A 17,075-nucleotide genomic window follows, 5' to 3' on the forward strand; every position below is an offset into this window, starting at 1 on the left:
ACGTGGCCTCTGAACACTGGGCATTATTCTAGGGCCAAAGGAAGTCACAGCACCATGACCACGACGGCCCCTGCAGGGTGGCCTGCCTCTGCCTGTCATTTTTTTTCCGATTTGTTGTACTATGCGTGCAAGCTACTGTGACACCAGATATGAGTGGCACTGGTGGCACTGTGCACTGGCAGTAGTTGGCACAGTACACGCTGTAGGCCTGACACACACGCTTGCAGGCAACTAACTGCAATTATATTACAGTCAAATTTTTTATTTTATTTTTTAATGCAAGCTACTGTGACACCAGATATGAGTGGTGGCACTGGGCAAGTGGGCACAGTATACACTGTGGGCTTGACACACACACACTGGCAGGCAACTGCAATTAGATTACAGAGAAAAAAAAAAAAGCAGACTGATGTACTAGCCCTAAAAAGGGCTTTTTGGGATGCTTTCAGGATGCTGTCCTTACAGCAGATCAGATGAGTCTTTCAGAACTGGAGTGGACACTGAATACACTGGCCTAGCTATCGATTTCCCTATTAAATCAGCAGCAGCTGCACTGTCCCTCCTCTCACTAAGACTGCAGCTTCCGAATTAATATAAGAGATGGATACTGTCCTTGCTTTTTGCTAGGAGGTGGGAGGGTCTGGGAGGGAGAGTATGCTGCTGATTGACTGGAATGTGTCTGCTCACTGTGAGGTACAGGGTCAAAGTTTGCTCAATGATGACAAATGGGGGGCGGACCGAACATCGCATATGTTCGCAGGCGAATAGTTCGGGACATCTCTATCCGCCAGTGTAATACAGCCTTAAAGGGGTTCTCCAGGAATTAGGAAAATAAAAATACTTAAATTTTACTTTTATTCTAAATATATTCCAAAATTCCTTTCATTAGTTATGATGGCTCGTTTTGTCTAGGGAGCAATCATTAGGAGAAATAAAATAGCCGCCGTCCTATTAGTACACAGAAAACCTGTCCTATTCACACAGGACGACATGCTACTTCAGAGCAGTGAGCCAAAGAGCTGCCTCATCTTCTTCTATGATCCTGAATACAGTTTTTAATATGATCTTCAGCTAAATCTCTGTAGAAATGGATTTCATGAGGAGGCATGAAGTACAAAGAGGAGGGTGGGCGTAATTTGAATAATGTGCAGCAGCACTTGTATGCAGTCTCCATTACCACAGTCTGTCCTGTCCATCCTCTCTGTACTTCATGTCTCCTCATGAACTCCATTCCCACTGAGATTCACTTCAAGTTCTTATAATATGTATTCAGGATCATAATCCCTGACAAGTAGGAGAGGAGGATGAAGCAGCTCTTTACCTCAATGCTCGGAAGTAACTTGTCCTCCTGTGTGATTAGGAAAGGTTTTGTGTGTAATAATAGGATGGCAGCCATTTTGTTTCCCCTGATGATTGATTGCTAGACAAAATGAGCCATTATAAATAATGAAAGGTATATGGGAATATATATAACGTATATATGTGTGTGTGTATGTTCCGCGATCACTCAAAAACGCACCATCGATTTCAGGTTTCCATAACAACCCTGCCATTTTTCTTCACTGTTGGTATACACATCTCTTGCTACCTGGAAAGATATCTTGTGGGGATCACAGCTCTCTAGTATATACCGTTCCTGAGATATTCCCCAAAAATTATCTGCATTAGCCAATACAAGCCTGCAAGTTTTTCTCTTCATATCCCAACTGACATGCGCACGGTCACATGTTCCTTATCAGACAATAGAAGCTTGCAGGCCCTTAGTCTCCACATAGACACAGTTTTACTCCAGGTTTCCATAACAACCCAGCCATTTTTCTTCACTGCTGTAGGTCAGCTTTAGGCTAGGGCTACACGATGTCATGTGTCGCGCGACATTGATGTCGCATGAAAATGTATATAATGATAGTCTATGGTTTTGCACTGCGACATGTGACATACTGCAACGCGACAGTCAAAAGGTACTGTGGAGGTCACTGTTAAAGGGGTGGGCCCCTGAGGAGGTCACTGTCAAGGGAGTGGAGTGCTGTGAAACTCACTGTTAAAGGGACGGGCTGCTGTGGAGGTCCCATTTTAAAGTGGCGGGACACTGTGGGGGGTCAGTGTTAAGGGGTGGGGGACTGTGGAGTTCACTGTTATGGGGGATACTGTCTATCTTTTAATGACACACACAAACATTAAATTAAATAGATGAAACATACCCGTGCAAAGCCGAGTCCTTCTGCTAGTTTACAATAAAGTAAAATGTAAGTATTTTCATTTTGTAAATTCCCGGAGAACCCCTTTAAAGAGGACTTTTCATCAGTCCAAACATTGTAAGATAATTCAGGCTGTGTAGAGCGGCGCCCCAGGAGCTCACTGCACTTACTATTATTCTGGGGCGCTGCTCTGTTCTCCCGCTATGTCCCCCAGTATTTTCGCAGAATTGGTTATACTGGGCCTGTTTCTCCCTGGGCGTTCCTTCTCTGTCCAATCGCAGCGCAGAGCTCACAGCCTGGGAGTTTTTTTTTTTTTTTTTTCTCCCTGGCAGTGCTCACAGCCTGATAATTATTTTACAATGTTTGGACTGATCAAAGGTCCTCTTTAAGACCGGTTACAATACAAACCATAAATGTTACCCTTGTTAAACATACTGTGTTCATATAAAAGCATTTTAACCTGAGGAAGAATCTGGATATTTTAATTGTCTGCTTTTAGAAACCTAGTCGGTACAACCAAATGCCTTCCATACAGTGCAAACTGCAAGGGGCTTATGAAATATTCAAATGAAAAGAACAAGATGCCAGAAAGCCTTAGATGTTCAAAGAGCTAATTATTGTTCTAGCCCATATTTTACACCTTTCTTATATGATGATGATCTCCAATTAACTGAAGCAAAATGATCTAAGTACTGCAGAACTTTGCTGTATGCAGACTTTACTAATACAGAACATCTTTGTGTTCACCTTAAAAGAAAATGTAATTGTGCTAGTGGTCAGTCTGAGGAACAAAGTATTGGACAGAGCCATCCCTTTAATGAATTAAAACGATGGTTCCAATCTCCCCCGAGGAATGCTTTTAGCAAGAATGTGTAAGGAAAACTCATTCTTCAAAAATCATCTTTTCTAATAGCTCAGTTTAAGTCTACAAAGGCATGCAAATAACCAAGGTGTGTAGGGAGCTAATTCAGTGAAACATTGCAAGATTACAATAGTCATTTATTATGTCCCTGGTCGTTTTTAGTAAGTTTTTACACTTTTATTATATGTTTAATTTTCTGTAATGGCTCTTACATTTTTTCTCAGTGGTCCAATGGAATCATATTGCTAATTAAAGGTGTAACTGGTTGTGCTTGTATATTTAGTGGGGTTGGCTTGTTTTAGAAAAAAATTTGGGTGATTTTATCAGGGGGATAATAAAGTCCATGCGTCGGCACTGTTGTGCTGTTTTATGCCAAATTTATGCTGCAATGTTGCAAATGGTTATTCAGTTTGGCTCATCTTTAAATCTAACACTTTTTTTAATCTAGAAATGCTACTTCAGATTTTATTTTTTAATTTAATTTTATTTTTTACTGCCACCCCCTACAGGTGTGTTTGCGTTTGTTTTTTTTATATCCAAATTGATAAATCTGGAGTGAAACAAATTAACATAGCCTTGGTCATGTATTTTTTGCAGAAACTTATCTAATATCACATGCCTGTGAGTGACAAGAATATTGTGAACCTAAGTTTTAGCAGCCTAATTTGAAGGTGAATTTAGTCAGGTGTTTTCAATCAATGGGATGACGGTTGGGAAAAAGTTTAATTTTAAGAACAAGGATCTATGAAAATCTGATCTTCACAAAATGTGTTTGTGGAAGTACGTCATGGCATGAGCAAAGGACTTTTTTTCTGAGGGCCTCAGAGTTGTTGATTCTCATCAGGCTTAAAAAGGTTACAAAACTATTTCTAAAGTTTTGACTTCACCAATCCACAGTCAGATTGTGTACATATTGAAGGAAATTCAACCACTGGGTAGGATATAATGGTCTTGACCAACAAATATCACGCCAAGAGCAAGGCATGGTAATGGTCAACGAGGTCACAAGAAACCCAAAGTAACTTCAAAGCAACTAAAGGTCTTTTTCGCTTTAGCTAATATTAATGTTTGAGTCCACCATCAGGAAGACACTGATCAAGAATGGTGTGAATGGCAGCATTGCAAGGACAAAGGAACTACTCTCCAAAAAAAAAAATTACTGCCTGTATGCATTTTGCTAAAGCTCATCTAGACAAGCCAGAAGACTATTAGAACAATGTTTTGTGGTTAATGAGACCAAAATAAAACGTTTTGGTTTAAATAAGAAGTGTTCTGTTTGGAGAAAGAAAAACACTGCATTCTGGCATAAAAACTCATCCAATCTCTGAACATGGTGGTGTTTCAGTCTGTTTTGCTGCCTCTGGATCTGCTTGCCATCATTGAAGGGCAAATAAATTCTAAACTCTACGGTAATTCTAAAGGAAAATGTCAGGACATCTGTCTGAGTTGAATCTCAAAAGAATGTGGGTCATGCATCTAGACAATCACCCTTAACATACGTAGTTTTACCATAGTTAAATCATCACTAACCTTTCAGCAAACTTTTCATTAATCAATAGTACTGTGTGTATGTGAAACACTGTTTCTGGCCAGACCACTTCTATCTGGAAATTTTTTGCCTAGTTTTCTTCTGCATCGTGAATGTCTAGTTTTCAGTTCTCTCAGCCATGGTGGGTCGAGACTAGCTGCCATCCACTGAACACAGAATGAGGAGAATCTACTTTCTAACCTTCTTTTATGCACTCAGGAGCAGCTCCAGGACCATGTAGGATATTACAGAGAAATACTGACCTGTATGGCTGTGGAAAAGCACTTATACATTTATATCTCGGCCCATTTAGCCAGTTGTGTGAAATGTTAGTGTACCATTTTAATGTTTTGGTATGGCCAAATGATAGTTCTAACCTTAATCCAATAGAAATGTTGTGGAAGAAACTTAAGTGAGCAGTTAATGGGAGAAAACCCAACAGAAAAAAGTTAAAGCTTTTTTGTACAGAGAAATTAAATTTCTCTAAGCCAATGTGCAGGACTACCAAAAATTTAGGGGGTAATTTATCAAACTTGTATAAAGTAGAACTGGCTTAGTTGCCCATAGCAACCAATCAGATTCCTCCTTTCATTTAAAAAAAAAAAACGTGGAATATGGTTGCTATGGGCAACTAAGCCAGTTCTACTTTACACCAGTTTGAGAAGTGACCCCATTAGTTGCAGTTATTTGTAGTATAAGGGATCGTACCACATACAGAAGGCAGAGGTTCACATACTTTTACCACTCCGATATGTGATATTTTTCCTCAATAAATAAATGACTATTTTTCGACCCATTTGTTTGAATCGGTTATCTTTAGTACTTTTTAGGATTTGTGTGAAAATGTGATGCAGTTTTAGATCAAATTTAGGTAGAAATATAGAAAATTGTAACAAAGTTTCAAGCACCACTTTAATATGTTCTATATATCTATCTTTCTCATGCAGGTTTGATAAGCTGATTAGTGGAATGTACATGGGAGAAATTGTGCGTCAGATACTTATTAAACTGGCCAATAAAGGGATACTGTTCGGCGGCACTACAACATCTCAACTACTTGCCAAGGAAGCGATTCAAACCAAAGATGTGTCAGAAGTCGAAAAGTAGGTGTTTTAATATACTTCTCCTGAGGCAACATTTATTTGTCACTCTATTTTTGTCTAAAAATTTTATATTTCTGCATTATAGCAGTATTCAGAAATAGTTTTATAATACAATTCTGTATGTTATGTTATATTTTGTTTAGTGACAACTCCAGTCTAGCAAAAGCTAAAAATCTCTTGGCTTCATTGGGCTTAAATCCAACTGAGAAAGACTGTGCGCTGGTGAAAAGTGTGTGCAACGCGGTGTCCACAAGATCTGCCAAGTTGTGTGCTGCTGGACTTGCTGCAGTTGCCAACCGCATTAAGAAAAATCATCATGACCCAATGGGACGTATCACCGTGGGAGTGGATGGTTCGGTTTACAAAACAAACCCAAAGTAAGAAAGTCTGTCATAATGCTCCTCGTCCTCAATATAATAGCTTTAGGCCCCTTTCACACTAGCGTTGCGGGAAAATGTGCGGATTTCTCCGCGCGAGTGCAAAACATTGTAATGCGTTTTGCACTCGCGTGAGAAAAATCGCACATGTTTGATACCCAAACCCGAACTTCTTCACAGAAGTTCGGGCTTGGGATCGATGTTCTGTAGATTGCATTATTTTCCCTTATAACATGGTTTTAAGGAAGATAATAAGAATTCTGAATACAGAATGCATAGTAAACACAGCACTGGAGGGGTTAAAAAAAAAACAAAACATTAAACTCAACCCTTAATTCACCTTGAATCGCGTAGCCTGGCATCTGCTTCTGTCCCTTTACTGAATAGGACCTGTGGTGAGCATTAAATTATAGTTCAAGGACCGTGTGATGACGTCACCATGTTAAAAGAATCCATGTGACGTACCAATGTGATGACCGGAAGGTTAGGACGTCATCACAGGTCCTTGAACTATAATTCAATGCTCACCACAGGTCCTATCAGTAAAGGGGACCAGAAGCAGATGCGGGGCTACGCGATCAAGTGGATTAAGGTGAGTTAATATTTTTTATTTTTTTTTAACCCCTCCGCGCTGTTATACTATTGCATTCTGTATTCAGAATGCTATTATTTTCCTCCTTATAAACCATGTTATAAGGGAAAATAATAATGATCGGCGTATCCATCCCGATTGTCTCCTAGCAACCATGCGTGAAAATCGCACCGCATCCGCACTTGCTTGCGGATGCTTGCGATTTTCACCCAACCCCATTCATTTCTATGGGGCCTGCGTTGCGTGAAAAACACAGAATATAGAGCATGCTGCGATTTTCACGCAACGCACAAGTGATGCGTGAAAATCACCGCTCATGTGAACAGCCCCATAGAAATGAATGGGTCGGTATTCAGTGCGGGTGCAATGCGTTCACCTCACGCATCGCATCCGCGCGGAATACTCACCCGTGTGAAAGGGGCCTTACTTATTGGCTAGCATTCAGACATCTTTAGTACAGTTCTATATGGTACCATCTATTTAGTGGTAAGAACTTTATCGGAAACCCTTGGCACCAAAGCAAAAATATGTCCTGCTTTGTTCTATCATTCAAAGAGTCATGTTACACATGTCTGGGTGCAGCTTGCATAATATTATTTTTAGACACCCTACAACATTGTTCTTGGTTTCTGGGTAATACTAACTTGACTTTGTATAATCTGTTCTCCATATCCAGAGTACATAATAAAAGTAGGTGGGAAGATGGTAGCTGGAAGTTTTGCCTTCAGTTGGCACTGTTTTTAAAATCGATAGCACTGGATCCATTGATTGCCAAAAAAAGATCAGAGTTTGTATAATCTTGTTTGTGCCTGTTCCTGATAACATATGCTAGAACAGTACATAAGCTCCTTGAAAAGTTCTATGAAGTAAGATATGGCAACTATTTTCCATTGTGGATTTTGGCCACAATTTGCCACATATTTCCAAATGAGAATTTTAAGGAAGGATCCTGCAATGTATGTACAGAATCTGCAGTGAACATCTGCAACAAAGTGCAGCACCACGTTGAAGGAGGTTTAATCACTGAGTGAAAAAATCTGCCACAGATTCTAAGCAAGCATGAGTTTCAAATCCACAGCATGCTCTGTCTTGTAAATGTTGCAGAGTTTCACTGTAGATTTCATTCCACTAAAAATTCTCATGTAAGTTCATTTATGTCCATAAAAGTGTATTTTTTATTTTTATTTTTAAATCACCCCAGCAATACCCTGTGAAGGAGCTATAATACTTACTTGCTCCCTGACACTTTGTTCTGGCTCCGTTGCTCCTGAGTAGTCCTCAACCGAACTTCGTTCCCCACCGTAAACTTCCTGGATGGATGTGTATGGCTTTATTGATGAAATGTCCCCAAGTGGCACATCACTCTAAAATCACTGCTGAAGTCCAGTCATTGACTGCGGCTGTGCACTTGACTCTGTCATGCAGAAAGTTTTATAGTCAGGAACTGGAAGTTCAATAAAGACCTGAGAGCCATTAAACTGAACATATTGGCAGGGAGCAGGTAATTGTAGCTCTCTTCACAAAGTTCTGTTGGGGTAGGGAAAGTTTAAAAACCTGGACAACCCCATTTTAATACAATGTTTGCCCTGGATTTATTTTTCCCCACTGCATGTGGGTTTTAGAAACCCCAATTTGCATGTATTGCACATAAAATTTGTCTTTAATGTTGATCTTGCAATCAAGAGATTGTACAGGTTGCAAGTATGGTATGTCTTTCATTGATTCTCGATGCCTGAATTCTCATTGTACCAGGAAAAAAAAAATAATTCGTTCTACATGTGTTATCTGTATTCAAATGTTCACAATTCATACAGTATTTCTCTAGATCTACAAAACTGGTGCTGCCCAACACTGATTTTGGTGGTGTTTTGTGTTTCAAGATAGTGGTTGATGAAATCACAAATTGTATGCTTTTGTGTTCCAGGTTTGGTGAACATTCTCAATCAGACTCTGAAGGAGTTGGCTCCAGGCTGTCAAATTAAGTTTTTAGTGTCTGAGGATGGAAGTGGAAAGGCACAGCATTGTAACAGCTGTAGCACAACGTCTTGCTGACCAAAGACAATTAATTGATAAAATCCTAGAACCTTTTATTATGACCAAGGCGAAACTGAAAGAGGTAGAAAAACGATTGAGAAATGAAATGGAAATTGGTCTTCAGAAAAGGACACAACCTAAAGCTATTGTGAGGATGCTTCCCACATTTGTGCGTGCTACACCAAATGGAAAAGGTATTGTAACTGCTAAGGAAAATTTCTGATGCATCTAGAACACAAATATTGCTGCAAAATTTAAAGCTAGCTAATTTAATTCTTCATAGAACGAGGAGAGTTTCTAGCTCTCGACTTGGGAGGAACCAACTTTCGTGTTTTATATACCCACGTGGGCATAAAACATGAGGGAGGAGTGCAAATGAAAAGCAAGACTTTCGCCTTGCCCACAGAAATAATCCAAGGAACTGGAGAACAGGTATGTATGTGCAATGGTTATTTGTGTCTTGCGTCACATGGCAGCTAGCTAGATTTATTAACTGAATTTGGGGTTATACATTAATAGCAGTGTTTTGCTAATTACACTGAATAATTAGGGACTTTATTCTGCGAGCAGTACTGTATGACAGAATAAATATTAGGAATATTGAGAGACACCAACAAGGTACCCCTAGGGAGCAGTTGCTTACCTCTTTCCCCATTATAAACAACGCCCTAGATTTCCTGGCTGATGCCTCTGCGGATTCCTTAAGATTCTCCGCCAGGGCTTTGGCCTTATCCAACTCTGCCCATAGGGCTATTTGGTTAAAGGGCTGGAAGGGTGACTCCTTCTCTAAGGCTAAGCTTTGCGCTATCCCATCACATGTCAGGGTGAGTTTTTGTTTGGCCCAGTCCTTGACGACCTTTTAGAAAAGGCTTCCGACAGTAAAAAAGGGTTTCCCTCTGCTAGTCAACCCCCTAGGAGATATTTCCGTCCTAGATTTAATAAAGAAGGGTTTAAAGGGAAGGAAAGAGCAAAGCAGTTTTCTGGTGTCACTAGAAAGAATAAGGGGTTACTTTTTTCCGGGTCTGATGCCAGGCCCCCCTGTCGGAGGTCGTCTGTCTCTGTTTGCGGATCGGTGGCAGGAAATTTCCGACAATGCTTGGATAAACTCAGTGGTAAGGGAAGGCTTAAGGTTACATTTTCAGAGCATTCCAGAGGGGAGGTTAGTGGTCACAGATTACCGGTCAGATCCAGCAAAGCAGTCGGCTATCCTTACAGAGGTTCTCTCTCTAATAGAGAAAAAAGTATTGATAAAAATCCCAGAGCAGGAGGTGACAAAAGGGTTTTACTCTCCTCTGTTTCTTGTCAAGAAACCGAATGGTTTATTTCGGACCATAATAAACCTAAAGTGCTTAAATCAGTATCTGGTGTATGAGAAGTTTTGTATGGGGTCCATCAGGTCAGCAGTAAGCAATCTTTTCCCGAACTGCTTTATGGCCACTGTGGACCTGAGGGATGCATATTACCATGTCACTATCCATCCCAGCTATCAGAAGTTTCTGAGGGTAGCAGTCCAATCGGATCAGGAAATACTTCTTTTCAGGCCTTACCATTTGGGCTATCGCAGGCTCCCAGGGTGTTTACAAAAATCATGGCAGAAATAATGGCCCATGTGATGAGAGGAAAGAGCTTAGTCATCATACCTACCTATGGACGACTTTCTTCTAGTGTCCCAATCACATCGGGCCCTTCAGAGACAGATTGCCTGGCTGAAGAAAAGTTCTAAAGAGCTAGGAGGGGAGATATCATCTAGAAAAGTCCAGTTAATGTCCAAGTCAGAGGTGCAACTTCCTAGGGATGATTCTAGACTCTCAGAGCCCAGAAGAGTCTGTTTCCCCCTTCAGAAGGCCTTACTGATCAAGTCCAGGTCCAACAAATTTACTCACACCCGTCTGTCACCCTAAGAGAGGCCATGTCTGTGTTGGGACTCATGACTGCTGCAATTCCAGGAGTAGAATGGGCCCAATATCATTCAAGGATTCTACAAGTTTAGATTCTACAGGAATGGGACAGATGTATACTCTCACTGGACTCTGAGATATCTCTATCTCCTTGGACTCTAAGCTCCCTGAGGTGGTGGATGAATTTAGAGAACCCTTCAAAAAGGGGTTCCGTGGATCAGAGAAGCGGTTCTTCCTTTGACTACAGATGTGAGTCCATCCGGTTGGGGAGCCCGTGTGGAGTCCCTTCTGTTACAGGGGAGCTGGGACAGCAGAACCTTATCCTAGTCTCACAATTCCAGGTAATTAAATGCGATGAGGTTAGCCCTAATACAGATCCTTCCCATTATCAGGGGCAGCAATGTAAAGATCTACTCGGACAACACAACTGCCGTAGCATATATCAATTGGCATGGAGGTACAATAGCTCATGGCCTCATGTTCCTTATCCATCAGATATTCAGTCTGGCAGAGGCTTCTCGATCTTCTCTTTCTGCGGTACATCTCAGGGGCTTGGACAATGTAAAAACGGACTTCCGCTAATTAATTATTAATGGCTGTCTTTTGTTTCTCTTATCAGCTCTTTGATCACATTGTGAATTGCATCACAGAATTTCAAGAAGAAAATAATCTTCAAGGGAAACGATTGCCTTTGGGTTTTACATTCTCGTTTCCGTGTAAAGCAGAACAGTCTAGATCAGCGTAAGTGACTAAAAATACAGTGTGTTCCTAAATCCTAAAAACTGTTATTTCTATGGCTGTTTTCTCCCCTAAAATAGGGCATCCTGATTTCTTGGACAAAGGGTTTCAGTGCATCAGGATGTGTGGGAGAGATGTGGTCCGGCTACTCAGAGATGCTGCAGTTAGGAGAAAGGTATTAACATTTTGAAGTATGCATCTGGTCCTTTTTCATGTTTTTTTCTTTGATTCATTTTTGCTTTTATATTTTGTAGAATTCTGACTTCTATGTTATAGCACTTGTAAATGATACTGTGGGAACAATGATGTCCTGTGGATATGATGATCCTGCCTGTGAAGTAGGCCTGATAGTAGGTAAGATTCACAACACTTAGTGTTTTCTGTTTGTTTTGGTATTATACAATATTATCCCAAATGCTTTCTAGCTTGGTGGACTGCCGTTCAAATCTGTTGGTATTGGGGACCATACTTTCATAATGTAAAAAGTCTATTAAAAAAATGATCTAGTGTTGCCTCTTGCACCTGGGTACAGGATTATCTATATTTACCAACTTTCAAGGATCCACGGGAGCCACTCATGGCATCTGAACAACTGACTGAGGAACACTGTACTATATTAGAAATGAGCTTTGTTTTGAAAAATTTTATTTGGCAACTTCATCGAAGTTAGACAAGAAATTCAATTTGTTACGAATTAACTTGTCACAAATTGCTGTAAATCGGGTATACCCATGCCACTCTGCCTTGGGGTACAGCCACACAGAGCGGCCGTGCTGCGGACTGGTTGCGGCCATTCAGCGGTGAAGAACCGTGCAGCCAATTAGCCCACAGCTGCCTTTCATTTAATAATGAAGACCACACTGTATAGTCCTTCATTGTTAATGGCCACGTGGCACCTTTTAAAAAGGGTCTGTTGCTGGTATGAGGTTTAGTTGGTTAGGTAGGGAGACCATATGCATATTATTGCTGTTCTGGCATGCAATCTCCTGCAGGTTATTTGACAGTAGACACTGAATATTAATCAGCTCTGGCATACCCATTTTTCCAAACCCCAGTGCTCTCCTTCCCTACATATGGGAGGCCCTTCTTCTGCCATCTGCTGTTCCTCCTTTTCCACATAATCTTATGTTGATGAGAGTAGGTCATCAGGAACATCCAGCTACTCCTACTCTGCATCTTGCTGACTTTTCTAGACATTAAGAATTTGAAGGTGATTTGGAAGAAGTAAAGCCAGCAAAAGATGAGGATGGTTATCATTAAGACCTGGCCCACTAAGGCAGTTGTGGCGAACCTATGGCATGGGTGGCAGCACTCGGAGCCGTCTCTGTGGGCACCCACACCCTGGAAGAAGTCTATGGTGTACCAATTTGACTTTACCTGCCATTCATCAGCGCAGGACATGCTATGAACGGCACAGGCAGCGCGTTAAATGTAGGCATGCTATTAGAGCTAAATGATTAAGTACCTGGAAGATAGACTATATTGGTATTCATGTTAAATTGCTGTGTTTGCACTTTGCGATAAATAAGTGGGTTCTGGGTTGAAGTTTGGGCACTTGGTCTATAAAAGCTTCACCATCACTGCAGACTGGATGGCATTGGTTGGCACGCTGGCACCAGAATAATAAAGGCTTCCATCTTATTGGTATGGAATTACATATCTTGGGTTACGATTGATGTAGGAATAAGTAAATGTAGGAATAAATAAATAAAACTGACGCAGAACAAGTCTCCCTGCACTCTCCCTGTACACTCCCTCTCCAATATTCTTCTATTAATCATTTTCAACAACACTGTCCCTAGCGCATAAGCGCTTTCCATGTCTCTCCCTATGCTCAGCTCACAGGACAATGGCAGAGACCGCACGGAATGAGGATTTTATAGGACTGTGAAATCAGAGAATGGCTATCTGCTGATTGGCTGGCTGCATGGCATTATGGGTGATCTTGTGTTCCCAGGCATCTTACTTTTATTTTATAATATGTGCAGACGCTGTTTTAGGAAAAACTGATTTGTTACCACGAAGCGTGAGGAAATTTGGATTCATTGCGAATCTAAGTTTTCCTAAACTTCTGACCGAATTCTGCTTCGAATGCTTCGCTTTACACTATACTATATAATACCCAGAATTTTCAGAGACCATGTTTAGACTAATATTTGAAATCTGAACTACAGCACAAGGAATGGCGTTCAAATTTTCTGGGACCTAAAGTAGAGCTGTAGCTGATTCATCAAATTTTTCTAAAAATTCAATTCATGTCTACATGAATCAAACAAACATGTTCCAATGAGCCTGAAAATTGACACTCTGTGGTCTCCTAGGACTTAAATTTTTCCAGAAACTTTTTATTTATTTTTTTTACAAATGTTTGCTTTTTCTCCGCCTCCCCTTTTACGCTCTTTGATGCAATGACAGCAATGGCAAATAATGTAAGAGTGACACATATATAGCTATAGGTAATTGCATGGTTGATGTCAGTGGCATGATGATGGCTGCAGCAATACGGTGGAAAACCTGATGGTAGGTAGGAAGGAAGTGGCATAATGGCAATAGCAGCATCTGCAGCCATATGATACAAAACATAATGACAGGCAGACAGCAGCAGGGGCAAGATGGGACACCATCAGCCCCGGCAGATCTATTCATCAGCATCAACCAGGAGGATGTGAAAATCCTTAAAGATCAATGCCTCATTCATTTTAACAAAAGAGATATTTTGTATACTGGCAGAGGACAAGTTTGTCTGTTTTGGTGTGATGACCTTACTTGCCATGCTGAAAACCCTCTCTGAGATGACACTGGATGCTGAAAGCTTCAGCAAGCGTACACGTATCCTGATAATAAAGCAATTAGGCCTCTCTTTTGGCAACAGGAAAGCATTCCCCCATTTTGCTTTGGTAGTGAGTGTCTAAAAGCAAGGACATTAATCATCAGATTCCTTGATGGTAAGAATTTATGATGCAAGCAAGCATACAGCTTGCCATCTTGAAGGGCCTGTCTAATGTGGGCCTGTCTTTGCTCCCTCATGTTCAGGTGGTCTGGTGCATGATGAACATATTCTCAGCTTTACGCTGGTTGTACCGACGCTCCAGTATACGCAAAGTAGAATTCCAGCGACTTGAAACGTCAAGAATCTATTCTTTTCTGGTCTTTCTTTTTCTATTCTTCTGTTCTTCCAGACATATTTTATTATGCGGCCTATAAATAAATGAAGTCACATTTTTGGTACACAGAATTGGTACTACAAATTGAAAGTATTATTTTTTTTTTCTGTAATTTAAACACAGACCACACTTAAATGTCCCCTCTCCTACAAACTCACTTCTCATTGGTATTACTTTGGTAAGAATGCAGTTTTTGCATTGAAATGTCTTTAAACTACATGGTATGATGCAACACAGTAATATGCAACCCGTTTACTTACACTAATATGCAGTGCATTCTGTAATCTAAACTGATATGCTCAATTACAATGGTAAATGTAAACTGTTTTTTTAGAATTTAAAATTGCACAATTGCTGAGCATTTGGGACTGAGCAGATCCTCAATCCCTCACTATATGCTTTACCTGATCAAATTCTCTCTAATCTACTGTATTATATCTTCTTATTGTATCCCTATTCTCTGCTTATAGTGTCCCTATAAACATTACATTAGTGGCTTGTCTGTAATGGCTTTTCTTACGCTGCCACATGCACCTTTCCCCGGTCACAAGCTGAAGTCAGATCTTAGAGAAACCAATTTGTTCCTATGTCTCCTTTCTATCATACCAGTGTGTAGTCTAGATCTAGTGTAGGGCTGCCAACCCAGAATTTTAATTCTTTTTCTGGACAACTTTAAAATCATGATCTGCTAACATTTTATATGGACAAATTGGAAAACCATGGTGAATGGATATATAGATTATACGTGATCCATGTCTCTATCTCAATACTAATAACACCTCATTACCAGCCATTTACTGTGAGCTGTAAAATATTTACCACCAAAATAATCTCCTCAAGTACCACCAGTCTCCAAAAATTCACGGACACAAGAAAAAAGTCGCCTATTTTATGGACTGTCCAGAAATTTTTGGATGGTTGGCAACCTGATCTAGGGCTTTGCATTTAAGCTTTACTGACTGTTCCTGTGGTTTTGGTGCATTTTCTGTATTCTGAGCTCCCTAGTGGGTCAGCTGCCAACTTACTCTTGGGCTATCCAAGCGGTTGCTTCCTGCAGTGAAGGCCATATGCCTGTACAGAGGTTAAAGGGTGAATTCCAGGGGAGCGCCAGAATAATGCCTTTAGGGTAAGCCTTATGCCTAACCGGTTAGTTGGCACAGTGGGTTTACACTCACTAATCGTAACAGAATGGCGATTTTCTGTCTATGCATATGTACCTGCCTACTTACTGTCCCCTGATTGGCTCAGAGGCTGAAAGACACCCGATCAGACAATCAGGACAAGCCACCCCCCTCTGCCAGTGTCATGTGATCCTCTATATTTTTCTCCCCTCGTGGTTTTTCTCTGCGGTTTTCACAGTACAATGGTATTGGGAGCCATTTTTACGCAATTTGCCTGAAGCCTAGTGTATGCAGAAGCTTGGCTCTCTCATGACAGCTGAGCTCCTGCTTTAACAGTCTGAATTGGCAGAAATGATTATCCCGGGAGTTTAACCACTTACATGTCACAATCAATAGTGGTTTCAAAGTGAGGGAACTCCCTCTGTCACTCATTGGTACCACTGCGATATTGAGGGGTGCTAACGTTTTCACAGGGCAGCAGAGAGTCTAGTGGACCCTAGGACTGCCCTATGTATATGCTCTTTGGCGTGGCCTAATAGCTTGCCTGTCAGTATCCATCTGACAGCATAATACATTGTACTATGTAAGTGGTACAGTGTTTTAAGGAAGCGATTAGAGGATTGCAAGTCAGCCCTTGTGGGACTACTAAGTGGTTAAAAAATGTTATAAAAAATAAATAAAAAATTCCGTAATGACCTGAGATATACAGTTATCATATAATTTATCTTGCACAGTGAACAGCGTAAAAAAGGTCAGAACTACCTAATTTTAATATATACTACTCACAAGTTAGGGATATTTGGCATTTTAGGATAAACCTAAAATGCACCTAACCTAGTGAGCATAATGTGACCTTCTGTCAGTTTTTGAATGCACATGTCAAATGTTCAATGGTTTTAGTACTTTGCAACAACTTGCTGTTCTTTAACAGGAGCTTAACGACAAAATTCACAACTGGTGTTTGATCTATAAATCACCAAATAAATTTCCTGGTTTAATTAGAATGGGTATTTAAACAGTAATCATGCTGTTCACATTTTGACATATGAGACAAAGACGACACCTAACAATTGATCAACCGTACTTCACCATTGTGAGGCTTCAAGCAGGATGTTCTCGGATGGAAGTGGCCACTGAACTTCGAGTGTCAGTGTCATCAGCAGGTTGTAACAGATACAGAGAGACTGAAAGAGTCACAGCATAGAAGTGGACATCTTTTGGTAACATCCCAAACTGATGACTGCTTTATTGTGAACAATGCCCTGCAGAACTGGATGATGAATGCCAGACAACTCCAGGCACATTTAGGGAGGGGAGAGGCACCCAAGTGTCACATCAGACCATTTGAAGCGGTGGTCTGCATGCTAGACGACCTGCAAGGGTACCTGACCACATCACCAGGCACAGGTGTCATCGTCTTGCATGGGCAGGGAGCATCTACGCTGGACGAAGGACTAGTG

At 40.8% G+C, this 17,075-nt stretch overlaps 1 protein-coding gene across 1 annotated transcript in view; it reads left to right on the plus strand.

Moving 5' to 3' along the window:
* The window catches only part of HK3 (hexokinase 3), a 176,252-nt gene that overhangs the window by 147,698 nt on the left and 11,479 nt on the right, over positions 1-17,075 (plus strand). The window contains 9 exon segments of the mRNA XM_040406681.1: positions 5,536-5,691; positions 5,835-6,076; positions 8,585-8,675; positions 8,677-8,888; positions 8,978-9,126; positions 11,212-11,331; positions 11,411-11,459; positions 11,462-11,505; positions 11,585-11,684. Coding sequence (XP_040262615.1) covers positions 5,536-5,691; positions 5,835-6,076; positions 8,585-8,675; positions 8,677-8,888; positions 8,978-9,126; positions 11,212-11,331; positions 11,411-11,459; positions 11,462-11,505; positions 11,585-11,684 — 1,163 coding nt within the window.

The sequence above is a fragment of the Bufo bufo genome, chromosome 1 (assembly GCF_905171765.1).
Source record: "Bufo bufo chromosome 1, aBufBuf1.1, whole genome shotgun sequence".
NCBI lineage: Eukaryota > Metazoa > Chordata > Amphibia > Anura > Bufonidae > Bufo > Bufo bufo.